Source organism: Thamnophis sirtalis, unplaced genomic scaffold (assembly GCF_051295495.1).
Source record: "Thamnophis sirtalis isolate CommonGarterSnake01/CBP01778 unplaced genomic scaffold, rThaSir2_p1.2 scaffold_7, whole genome shotgun sequence".
Taxonomy (NCBI): Eukaryota; Metazoa; Chordata; class Lepidosauria; order Squamata; family Natricidae; genus Thamnophis; species Thamnophis sirtalis.
The window spans coordinates 38,023,386-38,045,336 of record NW_028261387.1 but is presented as its reverse complement, the minus strand read 5'-3'; the positions used below and the strand labels follow the sequence as shown (position 1 = coordinate 38,045,336).

Sequence of the window (21,951 nt, the reverse complement as noted above, 5' to 3'; positions counted from 1 at the left end):
AGGCGGTTTACAGAGTCAGCATATTGCCCCCAACAACAATCCGGGTCCTCATTTTACCCACCTCAGAAGGATGGAAGGCTGAGTCAACCCTGAGCCGGTGAGATTTGAACAGCCGAACTGCAGAACTGCAGTCATCTGAAGTAGCCTGCAGTGCTGCATTTAACCACTGCGCCACCTCGGCTCTTTCCCTGTGGTTAACTTGCCTATGTTAATCATTGAACCACAATTTTCTGCATCTCCATAAATTAAGTACACTGTCTAGGTAGACTACACAGAAAAGTAATCTGATGGGTGGTAGGCCAATTTACTTCAATGAGTTGTGGGAAAACATGTACTGAGAGTTCAACAAAAATGTATTTATTTCTCAGTCAAAATAAATATGTATTATCACATGTACTTACAAATTGCAGTTCCACTTGCATCTGTTTCAAAATGCCAGCCATCATGAATAACTCTTAGAGTTCCATTTCTTTCTCCTGGTTCAAATAAATGTATTTTCTTACATTATCCCTGCAATTGGAGGTGTATTTATTGTTACTTCATTCACATTTGTGTCTTTCACACATGTTGGGACTGTAACTGCCAGCCTTCCAAGCTGTATTTTGTGTATGTCAGAAAAATACCAAATTGGGAGAGGTGAATTAGGAAGTGTGCAAAGGTATATAGTTCAGAGAGCTAAGGATCAGTACTGTGGAGAGCTCCTGGAAGCAAGATTTGGGGTTAGGCGGGATGCTAGGAAAAACTATTGAAATTGAAATAATCTGAAATTGAAATTCTTCAGAGATGATGGATGAAGTCCCATATTCATGGACTGGAGCTATTTGGTATGTAAAACTGTACTACATAGTAATTCAGTTCTCAACCTCAGCAACTTTAATAGAATTCCCCAGGCAGCACGCTGGCTAGGGAATTCTATGAGTTTCAGTTCACATCACTTGAAGTTGCTGAGGTTGAGAAACTGTAGTAATGAGTTTTGACATGGTTGAAATGCCTTCTGAAGCATTATGGGAATGCAGGGCAAGAGAGTGGGATAATAATCTCTATGACCAGAGGTAGTTCACAGGAAGAATATTTTCAGCCCGAGGACTCACAACAGGAAGACATCCTTGGATGGGTTAGTAAATTGTACTTAGTCCTGAACTATTTAACCACGATGTACTGAGTAATCATCAGTTGTTGGATTCATACAATACCTTGGTCCATAAATCATAAGATGTCTAGTGTAATTATCCCATATTTACAAATAGGAAAATATTGGCAAAGAAGCATTTTGAGTTGTGAGCCCACTTCACCTCCTGTGATGAAATTTTATGTTTAGCTCATCTCTTAAAGATGTGAATGATAAGTTCAGAATCAATAAGCACAATTTTTCTTAGCCTTTAAATACAACAGTGAAAGAAGAGCTTTATCTATTGAACTTCAGTCTGCTATAGTTCAAACATAAGAGCTCCTCCAAACAGAGGATAAAGGGATATTATAATAATAAGGGCCGTGAATCAATTAGTTTGGTATCTTTGCTTAGTGATCATAACTGGGATTGGAAACTCTGTCATTAAGCAAAATCAGTAAGCAAAGCATCACATAATTATGGCTAGTTTATAACCTCACTATAGACTGTAGGTCATTAAAATCAACTTGCACTTTTACTGAAGTGTGGGAATCACATGACCACAGGATGCTACAACATCATAAATGGCCACCCATTGAGAAGTGCCCGAAGATGATCACATGAACCCTGGAATTCTGGAATTGTTATAAATGTGAGGACTGCTTGTGAAGTTACTTTTTTTAGCACCATCATAACTTCAGTCACTAAACAGGACAGTCATTAAGCAACATCCACCTGTATCTAAAATGCTTATATGGGTAGGATGAGATTAACTGCAGTTAAGGAAAGTTTTATTCCAAGGCCACCTAAGGCGTTAAGTAAATTTGATTTTTAGAAAAGAACACATTTGCATGTGTTTTAAGCTCACTTAAAAATTTCTGGATTAACACAGAGACTTTCCATTGCTGTAACTAAATGCCTTATTCATTCTAGAGCCAGGGTAGTCAACCTTTTTATACCTACCGCCCACTTTTGTATTTCTGGTAGTATTAAAATTTTCTAACCGCCCACCGGTTCCACAGTAATGATGATTTATAAAGTAGGGAAGTAACTTTACTTTATAAAATTTATAAAGCAGAGTTACAGCAAACCCCATGAAAGCTGGAACGCCCACTAGTGGGCGGTAAGGACCAGGTTGATTACCACTGTTCTAGAGTCATCAGAAAGCTTCCTTACGCCTGGTCAAATTATTTGCATGCTAATACAAATTTACATGTTGCTCTTCATCCATGGATTCAAACTGATACATATACAATTTTCTTCAGATCCCCCTGTCCCAGCCGTGGTAGGAACAGGCTGGGCTAATACAGAGTGTGTGTGTGTGTGTGTGTGTGTGTGTGTGTGTCTGTGTGTCTGTGTGTCTGTGTGTGTCTGTGTGTTTTGGAATAGAAGTGCATTCTCAGCCATAGTCCTTTATGGGGTAATACATCAATTGCATCTTATTCACCTATTTTGTAAATAAAAACAATATTTAAGATGTTTTATACCTATATTGTTTTTAAAACATTTTATAAACCAAATATTTCACATACAGATAGTCCTTGGCTTATGACCCCAATTGAGCCCAAAATTTATGTTGCTAAGTGAGACATTCGTTAAGTGAGCTTTGCCCCATTTTACAACGTTTCTAGTCACAGTTGTTAAGTGGATCACTGCAGTTAAGTTAGTAACATGATGATTCAGTGAATGTGGCTTTCCTTCTGAGAAGGCCGCAAAAGCTGTTCACATGACTCCAGGACACTGCATCTGTCATAAATATGAAAAAGAATTTTGATCACATGACCATGAGGCAAAAGTCATTAGGATGAAAAATGGTCATAAGCCACTTTTTTTGGTTCCCCTGTAACTTTGAACGGTCACTAAATGAACTGTTGTAAATCAAGGACTACCTGTATATTTGTTGCACATCAGCCTGAACAACTCGAGGTGCTCCTTTCTTGGCTGCTGGCAACATGGCGTACATTCCCTTTCATATACTGTATGTTGAATACCATGAAAATCATTAGCTTTTATTCACGGTGATGCTCAGTTTACATAAGAAACGCCTTGAGCTCCAAAAAGCAGCATAAAAATACAGTAATAAAAGAAAAGGCAAATGTAGGTCAAAGGAGGCAAGGAAAAGCCTGTAAAATTAAACTAAGGAGCCGAAACTGGCCTTTGGGAGCCATCCTTCGAAATCTGGCAAGGCTGGATTCCATTTGCGGGTGTTTGTTGATTCCGCCTGCTCTCCGTTCAGGAAATAAGGTAAGGCGGAATGGGCTTCTCCAAGGGGCATTACGGTAGCTGAGCTCCCGTCTCGGCGGCTGGCTCCTCCGCATTGTGTTTCCTATCCCGGGCAGGTAGGGGAGGCTGGGAAGAGGAGCCGCGCCGGTGGGGGCCAGCCCCACTAGGGAAGGAGAAGGAGGAGGGAAGCGGACTTTGCCGTTTGCTGCTGCAATCCCGGGACGGAGCAGATCTGCCTGGCGACGCTCCCGCGCCCCCCTGGAACTTTTGCCAGGCATTGGCGCTGCCTGCCTGCGGGCCAACTCATCCCGGGTTGAATGCCGGCCGCTTCCAGCAACCCTAGAAGGAAGGAGAATCCAAGGGCGGCGACGGGGAGGAAGGGAGGAAGGAAATGTCCGGTTGTACCAGGCAAAGCACCGCTGAAAGGGGAGAAGCCCCACTTGGGATGAGGAGCCGGCAGGGAGCCGAGAGATCGGCCGAGGCCCTCGGAGCAGCTCCGATTTATAAGGGTGCTGCCTGCGGAACTCCCGCCCGCACGCCCAAAGCTTCTGGGAGGGACTCTCTCAGGCCGAGTCTTCAGCTCAAAAACCCAGCTGGAAGGTTGGGGAAAGGAGCGCCCGCTTCCAGCTGCCGAGGCAGATCCAGCCTCTCGCTTTAACGCCCCTTTCCCGGGATGGAGGTTCCGGGCGGCGGCGCGGAGCTCCCCCTGCCTCCGGACCTGAAGGATTTGGAGATGAAATTCGGACAGAAGCCTCCGGACGGGCTGATCCGGTGGCTGCTCGGGGACTCCACGGCTCACCTGCTTCGGAACAGCCCAAATCGGGGGGCGCGCCACGGGCTGGGGGAGAAGATCAAGGCTCTAAAGCTGGAACTGGTGAGTGACAGAATCCTCCTCCCCCATTTCCTCGCGGAAAGATACGATCCCCCCTTTGCACCCCACTTTTTTCCTCCCCCCTTTTTTGCTTCTGGAAGGGAGAAAAGGCAAAGATTTTGTTCCTCCAAACTCCCTCCTTATTCATTCCCCTTCGCTTTCCATTCCGAACCTCCCCTGGCCTTCCTGTGCTAGGAACAGCTGATTTGGCATAAAAAATCCCTCACTATGAATGGGTGGATTTGGCTTCTGTTACACAACTAAGTCCATTCCGTTTTCTTTCCCAATCTACCCGAAATGCCTTGGTTTTTAGATGAAGCAAGCTTAGCCCCACTGGATGGATGACAGGTTTTTGTTGTTGAGTGAATTTGGGATTTTCCTCGGACACCTTCCCCTGATGGTCCCTGCTGAACCTAATCATTAATGCCCATCCTTGAGCCTGGAGCCTTAGCCCTGCTCTCTTGTCTTTCACTTGTTGATTCAGAGAACAAATTGTTCAGTCCAGTTTGCCTACCTTTCTATAGGCTATCGATGTATTGGGTGCTTCCCTATTTCCCAACTCCTAGTCCCAAGCACTGCTCTCCATCTCCATCCAATGATGGGCAACTCTGCACACATTTGTCCCATTTGTTCCAGTTCAGCTTCCTATTTATCATCAGATTTTTGGATACGACAGGCACTTCCACTCTTGGCTGGAAAGGAAGAATACGTCTGTGCTAGATGCTTGCTCTATGATGTTATTGATTAGTTCATTCTGTTTTCTAGTTCTCAATCTATACTGTTTAATGCTTAATCCATTATACATCTGATTGCGAGGCTACCATTGCCCAGCCCAGTCTGCTTCAAATACTGGATTGAAATTGAAATATGTGATGCCCAATTTCAGATGCTAGAGACATTGGTCCAAGTCTGGTTTCACAGTTAAGAAAGTGTGTTTCTGAAAGTCTGCACAGTTCTAGTGATACAGTTGGCTTTTCAATGGGATTCTGCAAAGTATTCCATTGAAGTAATAAGGGACCAAATCTTCTCTTCAGTTTAATGGACCCCCACACATGCACGCACACACACACACACACACGCACACACATGGACACAAATACACACACAAAGTATTACATACTTGGTCTTCTTAATTAGCTCAATTCAGATAATGGATAGACTGAATCTAAGAAACATTCAGTGTGCTTGAAGTAATCATAAAATGATTTTAGTGTGTCCAGCTTGAATTTTCTTGGCACCTAGAACTAAACTAAACAGGCGCTAGGTAAGAGCCAGTCAAGTTCAATTCTAGATAGCTTCATGTCTGCATCCGTATCTTGTCCTTTAAGATTTTTTTCTTCAATTGTAAAAGAACTCTGACTATGGGAATAGTTTGTTATTCTGTTTGAGATTTTTTTTAAACTTCTCATGTTAGTCTATTGCCCTGATTGCCTTTCATCTGAGTACTAATCAAGTCCAAACCTGCTTAACTGTTTTGAGGATCATCTAAGCAGGATTACAGCTCGTTATTATTATAATTGTTTTTAATCATGCAAATTGCATCATGGCAGATTTATTATAATTGAACCTTAGGGCAAGGGAGATTCAAATAGGAGAATGTACACATTTCTTAGAGCCAGTTTGGTGTAGTGGTTAAGGCATCAAGTTAGAAATCGTGACGTTTTGAGTTCTAGTCCATCATTAGGCAAGCAATGGCAAACGATTTCTGGTAATACTTGCCAAGAAAACTGCAAGAACTTGTCCAGGGAAGCTACAAGAATTGGTCATGGAAAGGGAAAAATATAACTAATAAATATATTTAGTTTGTTTATTACCAGCCACAGTCAAATGATTCTCAGAGGCTTACAGGTTCATTTATTACATACAAAATATATGTAATATAACATTATTAACAAACATTAACTTGGAAAAATGCATCTGTAGTAAAAAAAATTAAAAAAAAACAATAGTCACAAAACAAATATACATGTTTCTCTTTTTTATTTTCCTTTCACTGCTTCTACTGTTAACATGTAAGACATCCAGAGGTGTCTGGAAGTTGAGCATGCTCTAAATCAAATTAAATCAATAATTTAAATAACTTTGCAGTGTGTCATCCAGGTGTAATTTACATTGCAGCCCATTTATACAAGACTAAATCCCTCTAAACTTGGATTTCTTTCTTTCTGAGTCAATATATACATGATCGGGTTGAGATATCCATAAAAATGGAAAATATTGTCACATAAAATTTCAAGTTGAATAGTCTTCAGCTTACTTCTGATCTTTCATTTTTTTAAAAAATTTAGGAACCGAATATCCCAATCAGCATTGTAATAAGTAGCTGGGCCTCAACACTAATCGAATCCCCATTTTTAAAATCATCTTTCATATGAAACTTGGCATCTAAGTATTACTTTTCCATCTCAACACAAGACAGAGAATGAGAGAAAATAGTTTTGTCCCGAGATTGTTTCTCTAGGCAGAAAACAGAATGCAATGAAACAGGCCTTCATTCTCCACACACAGGCTGGCTGTTTGCCTGAGGGAGACATCTGCTCCCCAGCATGAAAATACTCATAAGGTTTCTTAGCAAGAGGGGTGTTGTTTTGATTTTTCAAACTGAGGATATTTTCATCCGTCATGTACTTTGTTTCCATCACAAACTTCTTCATTTACAAGGATGCTGAGAAACGTGGAAGAAAAGCAGTTGGGATGGATTAAGTTACAAGCTGCATTGCCACAAATGGCTGATTTAGGAGATTGATTTTCATGTGGTGAATCAGACTGTTTTCACTGTTTGCATGTACATGCTAAAACAGAACCACATGTCTTGGAATTGCCAGCAGAGCAAGTCTAACTTGATTGCCTCCAATTCCTTAATCTGGTGCAAAGTTATATGTCCAATTTGGAGCTGTACAGGTAGTCCTCCACTTACAACAGCTCATTTAGCGACCGTTCAAAGTTACAACATCCCTGAAAAATGGACATGGCCATTTTTCACACTTAAAACAGTTGCAGCCTCCCCATGGTCACATGATCAAAATTAGGATGCTTGCCAACGGACGCATATTTATGACGGTTGCAGTGTCCAGGGGTCATGGGACCACCTTTTGAGATCTTCTGACAAGTAAAGTCAATGGGGAAACCAGTTTCACTTAACAACCATGCTACTAATTTACCAGCTGCAGTGATTCACTTAACAACTGGAGCAAGAAAAGCCATAAAATGGGCCAAAACTCACTTAACAAATATTTCACTTAGCAACTGAAATTTGGGACTCAATTGTGGTCGTAAGTTGAGAATTATCTGTAGTTCTCATCTGAGAATTATATCTTAATTATAAATCCAGGAAAAGTAGTTTTCTTACTAGAGATTGCCGCCAAAATGATTTACTGTATTTTTCGGAGTATAAGATGCACCAAGAATTTGAAGAGGCAAAATAAAAAAAATTTTTTTGCACTCTGCAGACCTCCCAAAAATGGCCTGTTTTTTGCGAGAATGGGTCCATTTTTTTTTTTTGTCAAAAAAGGGCATGAATAGCCTTTAGGAGGCTTATAGAGTGCTCCTGAGTGCTGGTGGGGGGGAACGAGCAAAAATTGGCCCATTTTTTTGCTCATTTCTGCTCAGCTCCCCAGCCCCCAGAAGCACTCTGGAAGCCTCCTAAAGGCTATGCATGGGCATTTTTGCAAAGGGGGCAGGGTTTTGGGAGGCCAAAAATGCTGTATTGAGTATATAAGACCCACCCAGATTTCCACCCTCTTTTTTGAGGGAAAAAGGTGCATCTTATACTCCAAAAAATACGGTAGGTAGTAGTAGTATTGAACTTCGGTGAGCTGCGGTGGTGCAGTGGTTAGAATGCAGTACTACAGGCTACATCTACTGCCAGCAGTTTGGCGGATCGAATCTCACCAGGCTCAAGGTTGACTCAGCCTTCCATCCTTCTGAGGTCGGTAAAATGAGGACCCAGATTGTTAGGGACAATATACTGACTCTGTAAACCGCTTAGAGAGGACTGTAAAGCACTCTGAAGCGGTATATAAATCTTAAATGCAATTGCTATTGCTATTTCCTGGGACGGCCATTATTTCCTGGGAGGTCAGCTTTCCTACTGAGGCTGATACAGTTAATTCTCCCTGACCCTCTGGGTTTCAAAAGGTGCCTTCTTAACCAAGATGTAAAGGAGAAGAATTAAGAAAAACTCCTACTTCCCTTTCCAGCCAATGTGAGCTGGCCATGCATGCTTTTTCCAAAGCTTTTGTCACTGATGTGCTAGCTCTCTAAATGCCAGTCAGCATGGCTAACAGATAAAATGTCAAAATGTAACTTGAGGTAATTCATCCTGTTGGATATCACTGAACCATCTGATACAGAAAAGTATGTGTAATGTGTTTTGAAGTTCTTCTTATCTTGTTTGGGACACTTGCTCCAGGCTTTAGCACGTAGTTGTTCCTGCTCATCTGGTCTGTACTTGGAAGTCCAGTTACTATTTGGGAAATATCAGGGCTGCAGGCTAGTTTGGGAAGCTGAAAAACACCCTTAAAGGAAACATTGGCACACCATTTCCATATTGTTTCCAAGACAATTTCATGGATGAGCATTACTCAAAGATTTTATCTTTTTTTCTGAGTAAAAATGTCCTAGAAAATATATTCAGTGAAATACACAAGGAAGCCTTTCTGATGGTGGCATCTAGGTTCCAAAATCCCTTTCTAAAAGCTTTTTGAAAGTTTGTGAAGCAGATCTTTATCTTTGGTTGGAATATATTTGATCTGGATTGAAAATTGTTGCATCGTTTCATTTAATGTTTAACTTTCTCTATGCTTTTAATTGGCATTTTCTTTTGGTTGTATTCTGTAATTTTCTGCTGCTCTTCTGAATCATTTATTATCAAAGTAAATTTAATTCTCTGGTTTGGTGTTTTGTTTGTTAGCTATCTACTAGTTTACATGCTTTAAATGCCATGTTATGTGATGAAACTAAATAAACACAGACTAAAGTACTAGGATTATAATTCTTAACTGACTAAAAGAACTATTTGTAATTGAAGCAAGCCTGGGCTAGAAGAAAATGAAATCATAGGATCGTTTTCATGAACATCGTTGTGGGGATGGGATTCTTTGTAGAATCTGTATTTTAAATTTTCTGGGTCAGATGTGTGCAAAACAAAATATAAAGATCCACAGCCCTTTTTATTAACTGCATTCTGCCAAGCTTACTTTTTGGGGTGGGCTGCTGGGGGTTTGCAGGGGTTTGGGAGAACCTCTAGCTAAGATTGTGTGCAGTTTGGAGAACCCCCAAATCCTACTCCTGGCTGGCCTCGCCCACCACGCTCCCAGGAGTCCCCACGCAGCTCGTTTTGGATGCAAGAAAGTGCAGGGAGTGCGCGGAGGCTTGGGGAGGACCTACCAGAAATTTGGGGAGGCATCCAGAGGGCCTCCGGAGCCTGGGGAGGCCGTTTTCACCCTCCCGGAGGCCCAAAAAAAGCCTCCAGGACCCAGGGAAGGCAAACCTCCCCCACTGTGGTACAGGAGGCCAACCAGGCCACGCCCACCCAAAAACTGGACAGAGAACCCCTTGAGGCCCACCTCTATTTATCATCCCTCTTTTCATTGGAGATTGCTGTAATTTGATTGATGACTGGGTGGCCTTGGCACATAAATCTCAGATAATCATATGCTATTGGAATTCTTTAGCATCATTTTAGTTCAAAAGTAAGACTGCAAATGTGCACAATATGCCCATCAATGTAGAGATGATTTTCTGTACTCTGAGATAGTAATTAAATAACAATGAAAACAGTCGAGAGTTTAATTAGGAAGGTCCTGAGGGATTTTAAAAGTATCATCTAATGCATTGTAATACAGTGCACTCTATCTATAGCTGCAATATTAGCTCCAACATAGAGTAAAACATTAGACCGGTATTTCTCAATCTCAGCAAATTAAGGTCCATGGAATTCTTGGAGTTGAAGTCAGTGCTGAGGTTGAGAAACAATATATTAGATAAAGATCAGAGATCTGGGCTAATTTTTACGGCTTTCCCCCCTACTTTTCTCCTGTTTCGGAGAAAATGGGAGGAGAAAATGTTATAATTGTGATTGCAAAGTCCTGAAGGATTTGTAATTGACTTTTAACATTCATATGCCATCCTTTACAGTAAAACCAAGTTTTTCCAGATGGGTTGTGATACATAATAATTACAAGATTAAAAGAAAAACCCTTAGAGTAATAACTCAAATACACAAAAAGTGACACATTAATTAATGTATAATGAAAGCATCAGCCAGAAGTTTTAAAAATGTCTATGTGGTAGATGTATTTGTAAATTACAAAGGCCTGGGAGAATAAAAATCCTTTTGCCTGAGACTGAACAGACAATACAGTCGGTATTAGGCATCTTTCACTGTGAGGGAGTCAAGCGTCTATGTATCTATTTTAACACTTATTTATTAATAGATATATAGGTAGTCCTCAACCTACAACCACAGTTGAACCCAAACTTTCTGTTACTAAGCAAGACGCTGGTTAAGGAATTTTGCCCCATTTGATAATTTTTCTTGCCACAGTGGTTAAGTGAATCACTGTTAGGTTAAAAATACAGTTGTTAAATGAACCTTGTTTTCCCATTGACTTTGCCTGTTAAAGAAAAATCACAAAAGATGATCACATGACCCCGGGACATTGCAACCATCATAAATACATACCAGTTGCCAAGTATCCAAATTTTGATTACGTAACCACTGGAGTGCTGCAATAGTCATAAGTGTGAAAAATGGTCATAAGTCACTTTTTTCAGTACTGTTCCACTAAATGAATGGTTTGTAGGTTGAGGATTACCTGTATATCTTACCTTTATTTTGTGCAGTTTATATAGTGTTCTGCTTCCTGTTTTCCTCTCAGCAACAAGGCAGTTTGTGGGCTGAGAGACAGGGACTAGTCCAAAGTCATCCAGCTGGCTTTCATGCCTTGATAGGACTAAAACTTTAACTTTAACTATAACTTTAGCCAGCACTTTAACTATTGGCTCTATTACTGAAGAGACCCATTTCAGATCAGTAGCTGCATCTCCCATTGGAAAGATCCTTATTATTGTAGCAAATCTTCATCTGGAATGCATGGACTGTGGATAAGGAGACCTTTAGACACTTATACTTTTAAGCATTAATATGTAATGGATGGAAACTAAACAAGGAGAGAAGCAACTTAGAACTGAGGAGAAATTTCCTGACAGTTAGAACAATTAATGAGTGGAACAGCTTGCCTCCAGAAATTGTGAATGCCCCAACACTGAGTGGGGAGTATGGATAGCCATTTGTCTGAAATGGTATAGGGCAGTGATGACTAACCTTTTTGTCGAGGCATGCCAAAAGCGGGAGGGAGTGTGTGGGGGGTGTCTCATATGCATGTGGCCACACCTATTATGCACTGGCCTCCCCCCACGCATGTGCGCAAAATACCCCCCCCCCCCGAACATGTGCACAGACCTCACTGAAACACGAAGCGGGAGGCACGTTGGGCTATTTTTTGTCCAACGGATGCTTCAGGAAAGCCTCCTGAGGCCTGGGGAGGGCGAAAAATAGCCCAACACGCAAACCGGAAGTTCGGGAATGCCTAAGGTGACCAGATTTTCAGATTGGTAAAGAGGGGCACCTTTGAGGGGGGGGGGGGCTTGATTAAAAATTTTATACGGAGCAACAAAATTTTTCATACAACGCAAAAATAGTATTGTAATATTTTTTTTATTTCAACATAACTACAATTTACAAATATAAATTGTAACTGTTGCCAAACATCAAAATTTTGATCGCATGACCATGAGGATGCTGCAACGGTCGCTAAGTGTGAAAATGGTCACTAAGTGTGAAAAATGGTCATCAGTCACTTTTTTCAATGCCATTGTAACTTTGGTCACTAAGCCCATTATAACACCTTTCTTGCCACAGTTCTTAAATGAATAACTGCAGCTGGTATTTTGTATTTTGGATAGAATCTTTTTTTAAATAGTCTAAGACAATTTAAAAAAAGAATCCACACAGAATAAATTGAAGTAAAACATTTCAAACAATTCCACACAGAATAAATTGAAGTAAAACTATTTTTAAAAATTCTATGCACAATATATTTCAAAGTATTGTGCATAGAATTTTTAAAAATGGTTTCATTTCAATTTATTTTGGATAAAATCTTTTTTAAATAGTCTAAGACAATTAAAAAAAAGAATCCACACAGAATAAAACTTTAAAAAAAATCCTATGCACAATAAATGAAATATTATTTTAAAATACATTAAAAAAATAAAAGAAAAAAACCCAGCTCACTTACCAGCAGGCAGGAACTCCAAGTCAATCCAGAATGATGTAGATGTTAATACAAAGAACTGAGCAAATTAAAATGGTGAAATTAGTCAGGGAAATATTTTTCAAAGAAACTTTGTCACCACTTTTTCCACACAAGCCAACCTCCAACCTCCATGCCCCTCCCCTCTGGAAAATCCAGGAAGGAACACTCGCGACATCTCTAGTCAAGTATTTCCTGGAGCTCTATGGTACTGGGTCATCTTTTCTTATAAAATGAGGTAAAAGGGCCACGGGGGGGGGTCCGTTTTCTTGCTTTAACATTTTAATATCTTCAATGAAAGTATTGAGACAGAGAGAGGGATTAGACAGGGTGTCTTTTGTTTTGCCCCGGTTAGGATTTCTTAAGCAAATCCACTGGGCTTTCAACATGAAGCCAGAAAATCGGGACTTTTTTAAAACACCCCGGGACACGGGACAAATTGTTATAAATCGTGACTGTCCTGCCAAAATCGGGACATCTGGTCACCTTAGGAATGCCTCCTAAAGCCTCTGCAGGGTGAAAAAAGGCATAAAAACAAAACCGAAAATCAGCTAGCCACTGTGCACATGCATGCTGGAACTAACAGGGCAACACCTTGCCCTTGGAAATGGCTCCATGTGCCACCTGTGGCATGCGTGCTATAAGTTTGCCATCACAGGTATTGGGTTTCCTGCCTGAGCAGGGGATTGGACTAGAATTCCAAGGTCCCTTCCAACTCTCCTAGCCTAGCCTAGCCTAGCCTAACCTAGCCTAGCCCCGTCCCTTGTTCTATGAATACCCTTCCATAAATTCTTGATATTTCAGGCTGAAATAATACATATTTTAAAATAAAGCCTTTTTGTTTTGAAAACAAATTTAAATCTACAAAAAGGAATTTGAATTTGAATTTGAATTTCCTTTATTTGTATGCTGCCCTTTTCCCTGGGGGGACTCAGGGCGGCTCACAATTCAAAAAGGGAGGGGGGGAAAGACAAACAGTATTCCAATATGGAAACAATACAACATATTAAAAGAGAGCACAACAGTCACACAATTCGGGTGGGGTTGGAATCTTAACCCCAGGCCAGCCAGGACAGCCAGATCTTCAAAGCGGCGTGGAAGGATTGGAGGGTGGTGAGGGTCCGAATCTCCACGGGGAGTTTGTTCCAGAGGGTCGGAGCAGCCACCGAGAAGGCTCTCCTCCGGGTAGTTGCCAGTTTGCACTGGCTAGTAGATGGAATTCGGAGGAGGCCTAATCGATGCGATCGTATCGGTCTAGTAGAGGTAATTGGCAGTAGGCGGTCTCTCAAATACCCAGGCCCACTACCATGAAGGGCTTTATAGGTGATAAGTAGCACCTTGAAGCGCACCCGGAGATCGACAGGCAGCCAGTGCAGCTCGCGGAGGATAGATGTAACGTGGGTGAAGCGAGGTGCACCCACAATCGCTCGCGCGGCCGCATTCTGGACTAGCTGAAGTCGCCGAATGCTCTTCAAGGGCAGCCCCATGTAGAGCACATTGCAGTATTCCAGCCTAGAGGTCACAAGGGCACGAGTGACTGTTGTGAGGGCCTCCCACGAGTGACTGTTGTGAGGGCCTCCTTCAGGTAGGGACGCAACTGGTGTACCAAGCGAACCTGGGCAAATGCCCCCCTGGTCACAGCTGACAAATGATGTTCGAAGGTCAGCTGTGGGTCCAGGAGGACTCCCAAGTTGCGAACCCTGTCTGAGGGGCGTATAATTTGACCAATGTTCCCTCTAATTTTTTTTCAGTGTGAGCGGAAAAGTATAGTGTTTGAGCGGCACATTTTCATGCCTGAGCACCTGAATTTTTTTCACAGATGTCACCTAAGACAACAACGAAATCAGTATTATTTGAAACTCAAAGTTATGTTTATTCAAGGTACCCGCTTAATTAAAAGTGTTATATAATATCAGTATCACTTAACAACGGTCCTGCTTAGCAACCAAAATGTTGGCTCAGAAACTCTGGCATTGAAGCGTGCAAGTCTTAAAGCTGTCAAGTTACAAGACCCTCGCACCCCTAACCCTTTAGGAAAAAAAACCCAGGGGTCTTCAAACCTGACAGCTTTAAGCCTTGTGGACTTCAACTCCCAGAATTCCTCCTCCAGTCATGTTGCAGCAACGTCATCTGCGTGGATCTGCTCCATCTTCGTTTTTTTCACAGGAGGCAGGGCTGCTGCTGAAGATGCCAACGAGCTCCCGCCGCCACTAGAATATGCATTTGTTTAGCATGACATAGAATAGTCTTTCAACCAGAAGTATGGAATAAAAGAGAGACTGATAAATATTAAAAAAAATAAAACCAAAAAGCAGCTATTTATTTGAGTTCTAGATAAACATTTAGTTCAGAAGAGATTAGAATAGAACAGAGAAAGAATAGAATATAGAGAATACAATAGAAATAGAATTGGAAGGGACCTTGGAGGTCTTCTAGTCCAACTCCCTGCTTAGGCAGGAAACCCTACACCACTTAAGACAAATGGCTATCCCACATCTTCTTAAAGACTTCCAGTGTTGGGGCATTCACAACTTCTGGAGGCAAGCTGTTCCGTTAATTGTTTTAACTGTTAGGAATTTTCTCCTTAGTTCTAAGTTTCTTCTCTCCTTGATTAGTTTCCACCCATTGCTTCTTGTCCTGCCCTCAGGTGCTTTGGAGAATAGCTTGACTCCCTCTTTTTTTGTGGCAACCCCTGAGATATTGGAAGACTGCTATCATGTCTCCCCAATTCCTTCTTTTCATTATACCCAGTTCTTGCAACCATTCTTCATATGTTTTAGCCTCCAGTCCCCTAATCGTAGAATAGAATGACAGAAGGGACCTTGGAGGTCTTCTAGTCCAACCCCCTGCCTAGGCAGGAAACCCTACACTACTTAAGACAAACGGTTATCCAAAATCTTCTTTAAAACTTCCAGTGTTGGAGCATTCCCAACTTCTGGAGGCAAGTTGGTCCATTGGTTAATTGTTCTCACTGTCAGGAAATTTATCCTTAGTTCTAGGTTGCTTCTCTCCTTGATTAGTTTCCATCCATTGCTTCTTGTCCAGCCTTCAGGTGCCTTGGAGAATAGTTTGACTCCCTCTTCTTTGGAGCAACCCTGGGCCCTGAGATATTGGAAGACTGCTATCATGTCTCCCCTAGTCCTTCTTTTCATCAAACTGGACATACCCAGTTCCTACAACCGTTCTTTATATGTCAATATCATTTAGACAAAGTTGATCCCCTTATTCTCCACTCCAGAACCTTGGAGTTTGAAGTTCTTTGGTTCTCTTCTCCCACCCTCTGTGTTCCCACGAGGGGATTAGCATCATAGCTCAACTGCCCCCTCCCACCCATAAAGACCAGGAGAGCATCGCTGCGCATAGCCAAATGCTACCATAGCAACTATGGCGTTGTCTGATGTCTTTCTTGCACGCTAAGATGGACTGACGGGGTGAAGCATAGCTTGCATTGTCCCTAGTGCGGATTCTTTTCCCAGCCTTGGTCACTTTACGAGGGGTGGACTTCAGTTCCCAGAATTCTTCAGCCAGGGAAATTCTGGGAGCTGAAGTCCTCTGTCCCTCCCTTATTCCTGTTTCCTTTTCCTTCATTATATTCAACTGTTTCAATATTAAGTGTAATTCTTCCTTCCTAACATTTTTCCATTTTTTTCCTTATATTCTTTTCCATTTCAACATTGTCTTTGTTCCTTCCATTCTTTCTTCCTTCTTTCAATCCTTCCAATATTTTTTCCTTCATTCCCTTGTCTGTTTCAATATTAAGTACATTTCTTCCTTTCTTCCTATACTTTTTTCCATTTTATTCCTTATATTCTTTTCCATTTCAACATTGTCTTCCTTTTTTCCTTCCTTCCTTCCTATACGTCTTTCCATTTTCTTCCTTATATTATCTTTTCTGTTTCAACAGTCTTTGTTTCTTTCTTTCTTTCTTCCTTCCTTCCTTCCCTTCCTATACTTCTTCTTTCATTCATTATATTTTCTTTTCCATTTCAATATTAAGTGTAATTCTTTGTTCCTCCTTCCTTCTTTCAATCCTTCCAATACTTTTTCCTTCATTCTCTTTTCCTTCAATATTAAGTGCAATTCCTTCCTTCCTTCCTTCCTTCCTAAGTTATTTCCATTTTCTTCCTTATATAATATTTTCTGTTTCAACATAAAGTGCCTTCCTTCCTTCCCTCCCTCCCATCCCTTTCTTTATGTTTTCTTCATGCTTTCTTTTCTTTTTCCTCTGCTCTTTTTAAATCCCCCCCTTCTTCTCCTCCTCTACATTTAGGTTGGATTAGTTTGTACAACGGTCATCAAACTTCTGAAGTAAAAATAAATAAATAAATCATATTTAAGAAGAAGAAGAAAAAGGAAGACGTTTTTAGTTAAGTCAAACGTTTTAATAAAAGTTTCATCTTTTAAGATTTGTCCAACACATCCAATTGTAACCTTAACAGTAAAGAATATCACCCCAGCTGCTAAAGGTTCAACCAGTCTGAGAACCATTGAAAAGACAACAGTGCAAAATCCAAAAGACACAACTTCCTCACCGCCATTGCTTTGGTACCAAATCTTTGAGGAAGGGGCTCCAGAAAGAAGGAGGAGGAGGAGGGAACCAAAGAGAGGCTTTTACCGAGTCTGCGCCCCACAGCCAGGACCGTCCTTGCGCCTCAAGCCGCGTTTCTTCCCGCAAAGCCCTTCGGGCAACCCGAGAGTTCCGCTTGACGCCAGAAGGGCTTTGCAGGAAGAAACGCGGCGTTTCTTCCTGCAAAGCCCTTCTGGCGTCAAGCGGAACTCTCGGGTTGCCCGAAGGGCTTTGCGGGAAGAAACGCGGCTTGAGGCGCAAGGACGGTCCTGGCTGTGGGGCGCAGACTCGGTAAAAGCTCTCTTTGGTTCCCTCCTCCTCCCCCTCCTTTCACAGTCTGGGTGACGCTGCCGCCAGGCTGAGAGCTGCCGCTGAAACAAGTTTGGGGAGGTCCTTTGCAGGCGGCCAGTTCTAGCCGCCTGCAAAGGACTTCCCCACGTTTGCTTTGAAAGAAACCTCTGCGCGGGAGTTAGAAACCTCTGCGCGGGGGTTTCTTGCCATGTGCGCGGCCGCGCGGCTGCGCACCTTAGAGGGAACAGTGAATTTGACCCCCTAGCCTGAGAGATGGAACACTTGGCCAATTCGCGGGAGGGAAACACAGCAGCCACTCGGTCTTTTCTGGATTGAGCACAAGCTTGTTGACCCCCATCCAATCTTTAACAGCCTCCAGACCCTGGCTCATCACATCCATCGCTTTGTTGAGTTGGCACGGGGCGGACAGATACAACTGGGTATCGTCCGCATATTGGTGGTATTTTATCCCGTGCCGTCGAATGATCTCACCCAGCGGTTTCATGTAGATGTTGAAAAGTAAGGGGGACAGGACCGAACCCTGTGGCACCCCATACGTTAGGGGCCTAGGGGTTGATCTCTGCTCCCCAACTAACACCGACTGCGACCTGTCCGAGAGGTAGGAGAACCACTGTAGAACAGCGCCTCCCACCCCCACCTCCTGCAGTCGTCGCAGAAGGATACCATGGTCGATGGTATCGAAAGCCGCTGAGAGGTCAAGGAGCACCAGGATGGAGGCGTGGCCTCCATCCCTGGCTCTCCAAAGAATATCGGTCAACGCAACCAAAGCGGTTTCTGTGCTGCAGCCAGGTCTGAAGCCTGACTGGAAAGGATCGAGATAACTGGCTTCCTCCAAGGACCGCTGGAGCTGAAAGGCCACCACCTTCTCAACAACCTTCCCCACAAAGGGGAGGTTGGAGACCGGACGATAGTTATTTAAAACAGCTGGATCCAAGGATGGTTTCTTCAGGAGGGGTCTCACCACCACCGCCTTTAAAGCGGGGGGAAAGACCCCCTTCCGAAGAGAGGCGGTAACAACCGCCTGGATCCAGCCTCGTGTCACCTCTCTGCTGTTGACAACCAGCCAGGAGGGCACGGGTCCAGCACACATGTGGAGGCTCCTACAGCTCTCATCGCCTTGTCCACATCCTCAGGGGTAACAGCTTGAAACTCAACCCAGCGATGGCTTACCAGATCATCCCTTAGTGCCTCGGCTGGTTCTGCAGAATTGGAGTCCAGGTCCGCCCGGAACCGAGCAACCTTGTCTGCGAGGAACTGGACATAATCCTCAGCCCTACCCTGCAGCGGATCGCCCGTATCCCTCCTATTTAGGAAGGAACGGGTTATCCTAAGCAGGGCGGCTGGGCGTGACTCAGCAGACACAACCAGAGAGGCAATGTATGTTCTCTTAGCCGTCCTAATTGCCTGAATGTACTCTCTGGTGCAGGTTGTTAAACGTGCTCGGTTCGGTTCGGATTTACTGGTCCTCCATAAGTGCTCTAGGCATCTCCTTTGGCGCTTCCTCTCCCGGAGTTCCTCAGTAAACCAAGGAGCCCTCCGGGATCCAGTGCCTCGAAGCGGCCGTAGAGGCGCAATCCGGTTAAGAGACTTCGTCGCTGCCAAGTGCCAGGCAGCAACCAGAGTCTCTGCCGGACTGCGGGCGAGAGTATCAGGAATAACCCCAAGTTCCGTCTGGAACCCCAAAGGGTCCATAAGTCGCCTGGGGCAGAACCACCTGGTCGGCTCCTCCTCCCTACAGTGGGGGTTTGGTCTCCGAAAGTCAAGCCTCAATAGGTAGTGGTCTGACCATGACAGGGGCAAGATCTCACTACCCCTCAGACCAAGATCACAATTCCACTGCTCCGAGAGGAATACGAGGTCGAGCGTGTGACCCGCTGAGTGGGTTGGTCCTTGGATTACTTGGGTCAAGCCCATGGTTGTCATGGAAGCCATTACTCCTGCGAAATCCCCCAGAACTATAAGTCTGGGGAACTCAACTGCCAGCTCGGCTATCGACTCGAGGAGCGAGGGGAGGGCTGCTGCAACGCAGTTGGGAGGCAGGTACGTTAGCAGCAGACCCACTTGACCCTTGAGGTCCAACTTCACCAGCAGGGACTCACACCCGACAAGCTCCGGAGCAGGGATCCTACGAGGTGCTAGAGACTCTCGGATAACAACGGCCACACCCCCACCCCTTCTCTGAGCTCTCGGCTGATGGAGCACCTGAAAACTTTCTGGGCACATCTCTACGAGGGGGACTCCTCCCTCCGGGCCCAGCCAGGTCTCAGTAATACATGCCAGGTTTGCCCTCTCGTCCAAAATTAAGTCCCGGACGAGAGGAGCTTTCTGAACTACACACCTGGCATTTAGCGCCAGCAGCCTGAGGCCAGGGTCCTGATTACTCACACCACCTGGCTTTGGAGTGGGACTCGTAGGGCCGGAAGGAGGGATCTCTGTAACGTAGCGAGCTCTCCTTCCCCGGTAATGGCCAGCCCTAAAGTCCCCGCCATATCTGCCCCTCCCTGTTATGACCGTAATGCTCCGTCCCACTCCCGTGTCCGTAGTCCCATCAACCACCCCTATGGTTCCCGCGTTCCCCGACAGGCCCTCCGAATCAAACACACTCATTTGTTCACTCAAGCAGTCCCCACGTAATAATTAAAAACACATAAAATACAACAATAATGGGGTAATAAAAAAGTGGGATCATTCATTCACACATGCAAGTCCCATACACTCACCATACCAATTAAAAATTGCGCAGCATGCGAAGGTCGTACAAGAAAACCCAGCCACAATCCACAGATGGTATACAGAGGGAGAGGATAACGTTTCCTCCCTCTAGTAAAGCTGAAAAAAGTCCCAAATGTCTAAGAAAGTAATGTGAAACCGGGAGTCCTCCTACGCCCAGATGTTTAGGAATCATTGAAAAAGTCAGCAGCTGCCCAGTGAAATGAATCCTGTGATTCGTTCTTGGAGCATTCTATAGAGTTAATCTCATTTCCAAGGTGGGAGTATTTCCAGAGGAATTTGCATTCCTCATTAACCTGAGGTGGATTTATGAGCATGGTTAATCAACCACATCTCACTCTTAATGAGTCATTTTCCTACGGTGCTTTTCCTGATGTTTTGCACTATAATTCACAGGAACCTCAGGTCGTATGACCTACAGTCGGATATATTGGATGTGTTTTTGATTGGGTATCTGTTCTAGCTGATGTACCATTAAAATATATTGCTAAGTTTATAAGGTTTAGATAGACATATTGACATTACCAACAAATATAGGTGCTGTTGGCACTGTATTTTCTTTGAATTTTTTTAACAATAAAGAGCTTGTTTTGAAAGCTACAAATAACAATTAAGATGGAATTCAGAGCCTTTCCTCTTCCCTCCAAGTTATCCATCCCCTTGCAGATAAAACAATTCATTCCACTCTTTGGGAATTGCTGCAACATGTTAGTCACAGCTCTTGAACAAACACCAGGTGTTTGCTTTTGTTCAAAAATAAGACCATAACCTTGTGCAACTGGATTCATGTCCTATTTGTTCTCAAGTCTTTTCCTGATGTTTTGAAAGGGTTTCTGGAAAAATATTTCCGTAGATACAATTCCTCCATTTGTTCATTCATGTTCTTCTTTCTAAGTTCAAGTTGCACAACTAGAATGTAGAGATTATTAATTGTGAATACTAATCTGCTATTGTGGAATATTCAGTTCAAAGACAACTATGGCGAATTATCAAAGGAAAACAATTTCCTTTAAAAGCACACCTAGGATCATTCCACCTCAATAAAAGTAGGTCAAGATCCTGGATTGAATCTGATTCTTCTTTCATATTAACAGATGGTGCTGAATTAGTTGCTTTGGTTTCAAGATAAAGAAGTGGCAAATGTGGAATATATAAAGCTGACGTTCTTTTCACATCACAATCACTATCCCAAAGGTGGTTTTTCAAGAGGCAACTAGACTGTCTTGTTTTTCTTTTTGCTTCTCATCCAAGAAGCTTCTTCAGCTCTTGAAACGAAACGTCTTCAGAGAAAAACCAGAAAGTCCAGTTGCCTCTTGAAAAAGCTCTTTTGGGACAACCATGACCTGGATGACAGAGAATCTCCATAGACAATTACAATAGTTATTGGAAATATTAGAGACTGGTGTGAGATGATTGTAAGCAGTCATAGTTTGCATGTGATAAATTGTCATTTAGATCAAGAATTCTATAAACAGACAGTTTATAAGTAAAGATCCCTCTATATCAGGGATGTCAAACTCAAAGCTCAGGGTTAAGATCCAGCCTGCCGGGTACTTAGATCTGGCCCGCAGGCTGCCCTGGAAACAGTGAAGGTCTGGTCCGTGGTGCTTCTGCCATTGAAAATGTCCATTTTTGCTGGCAGAGAATTGTAGGAGACCTTGGCAGCTGAAAATGGAGTTTAGGAACCTGTTTTTGCTGGCAGAGCGCTCAGGCCACCACAGGCACCCCTGACATGAGTGATGTTGAGCTGGCCATGCCCACCTTGGCCACACCCACGCCAGCCCCCGGAGGTCAAACACAACACTGATGCAGCCCTCAATGA

The 21,951-nt window shown here is 43.2% G+C and overlaps 1 protein-coding gene across 1 annotated transcript in view; it reads left to right on the top strand.

The window, feature by feature from the left end:
* Window positions 1-3,430: 3,430 nt before the first annotated feature.
* Window positions 3,431-21,951, top strand: part of LURAP1 (leucine rich adaptor protein 1) — a 28,877-nt gene continuing 10,356 nt past the window's right edge. Inside the window, exon 1 of the mRNA XM_087719727.1 lies at window positions 3,431-4,205. Within this exon, the coding sequence (XP_087575853.1) occupies window positions 4,005-4,205 (201 nt within the window). The 5' untranslated portion in view covers window positions 3,431-4,004. The remainder of the gene's footprint in view (window positions 4,206-21,951) is intronic.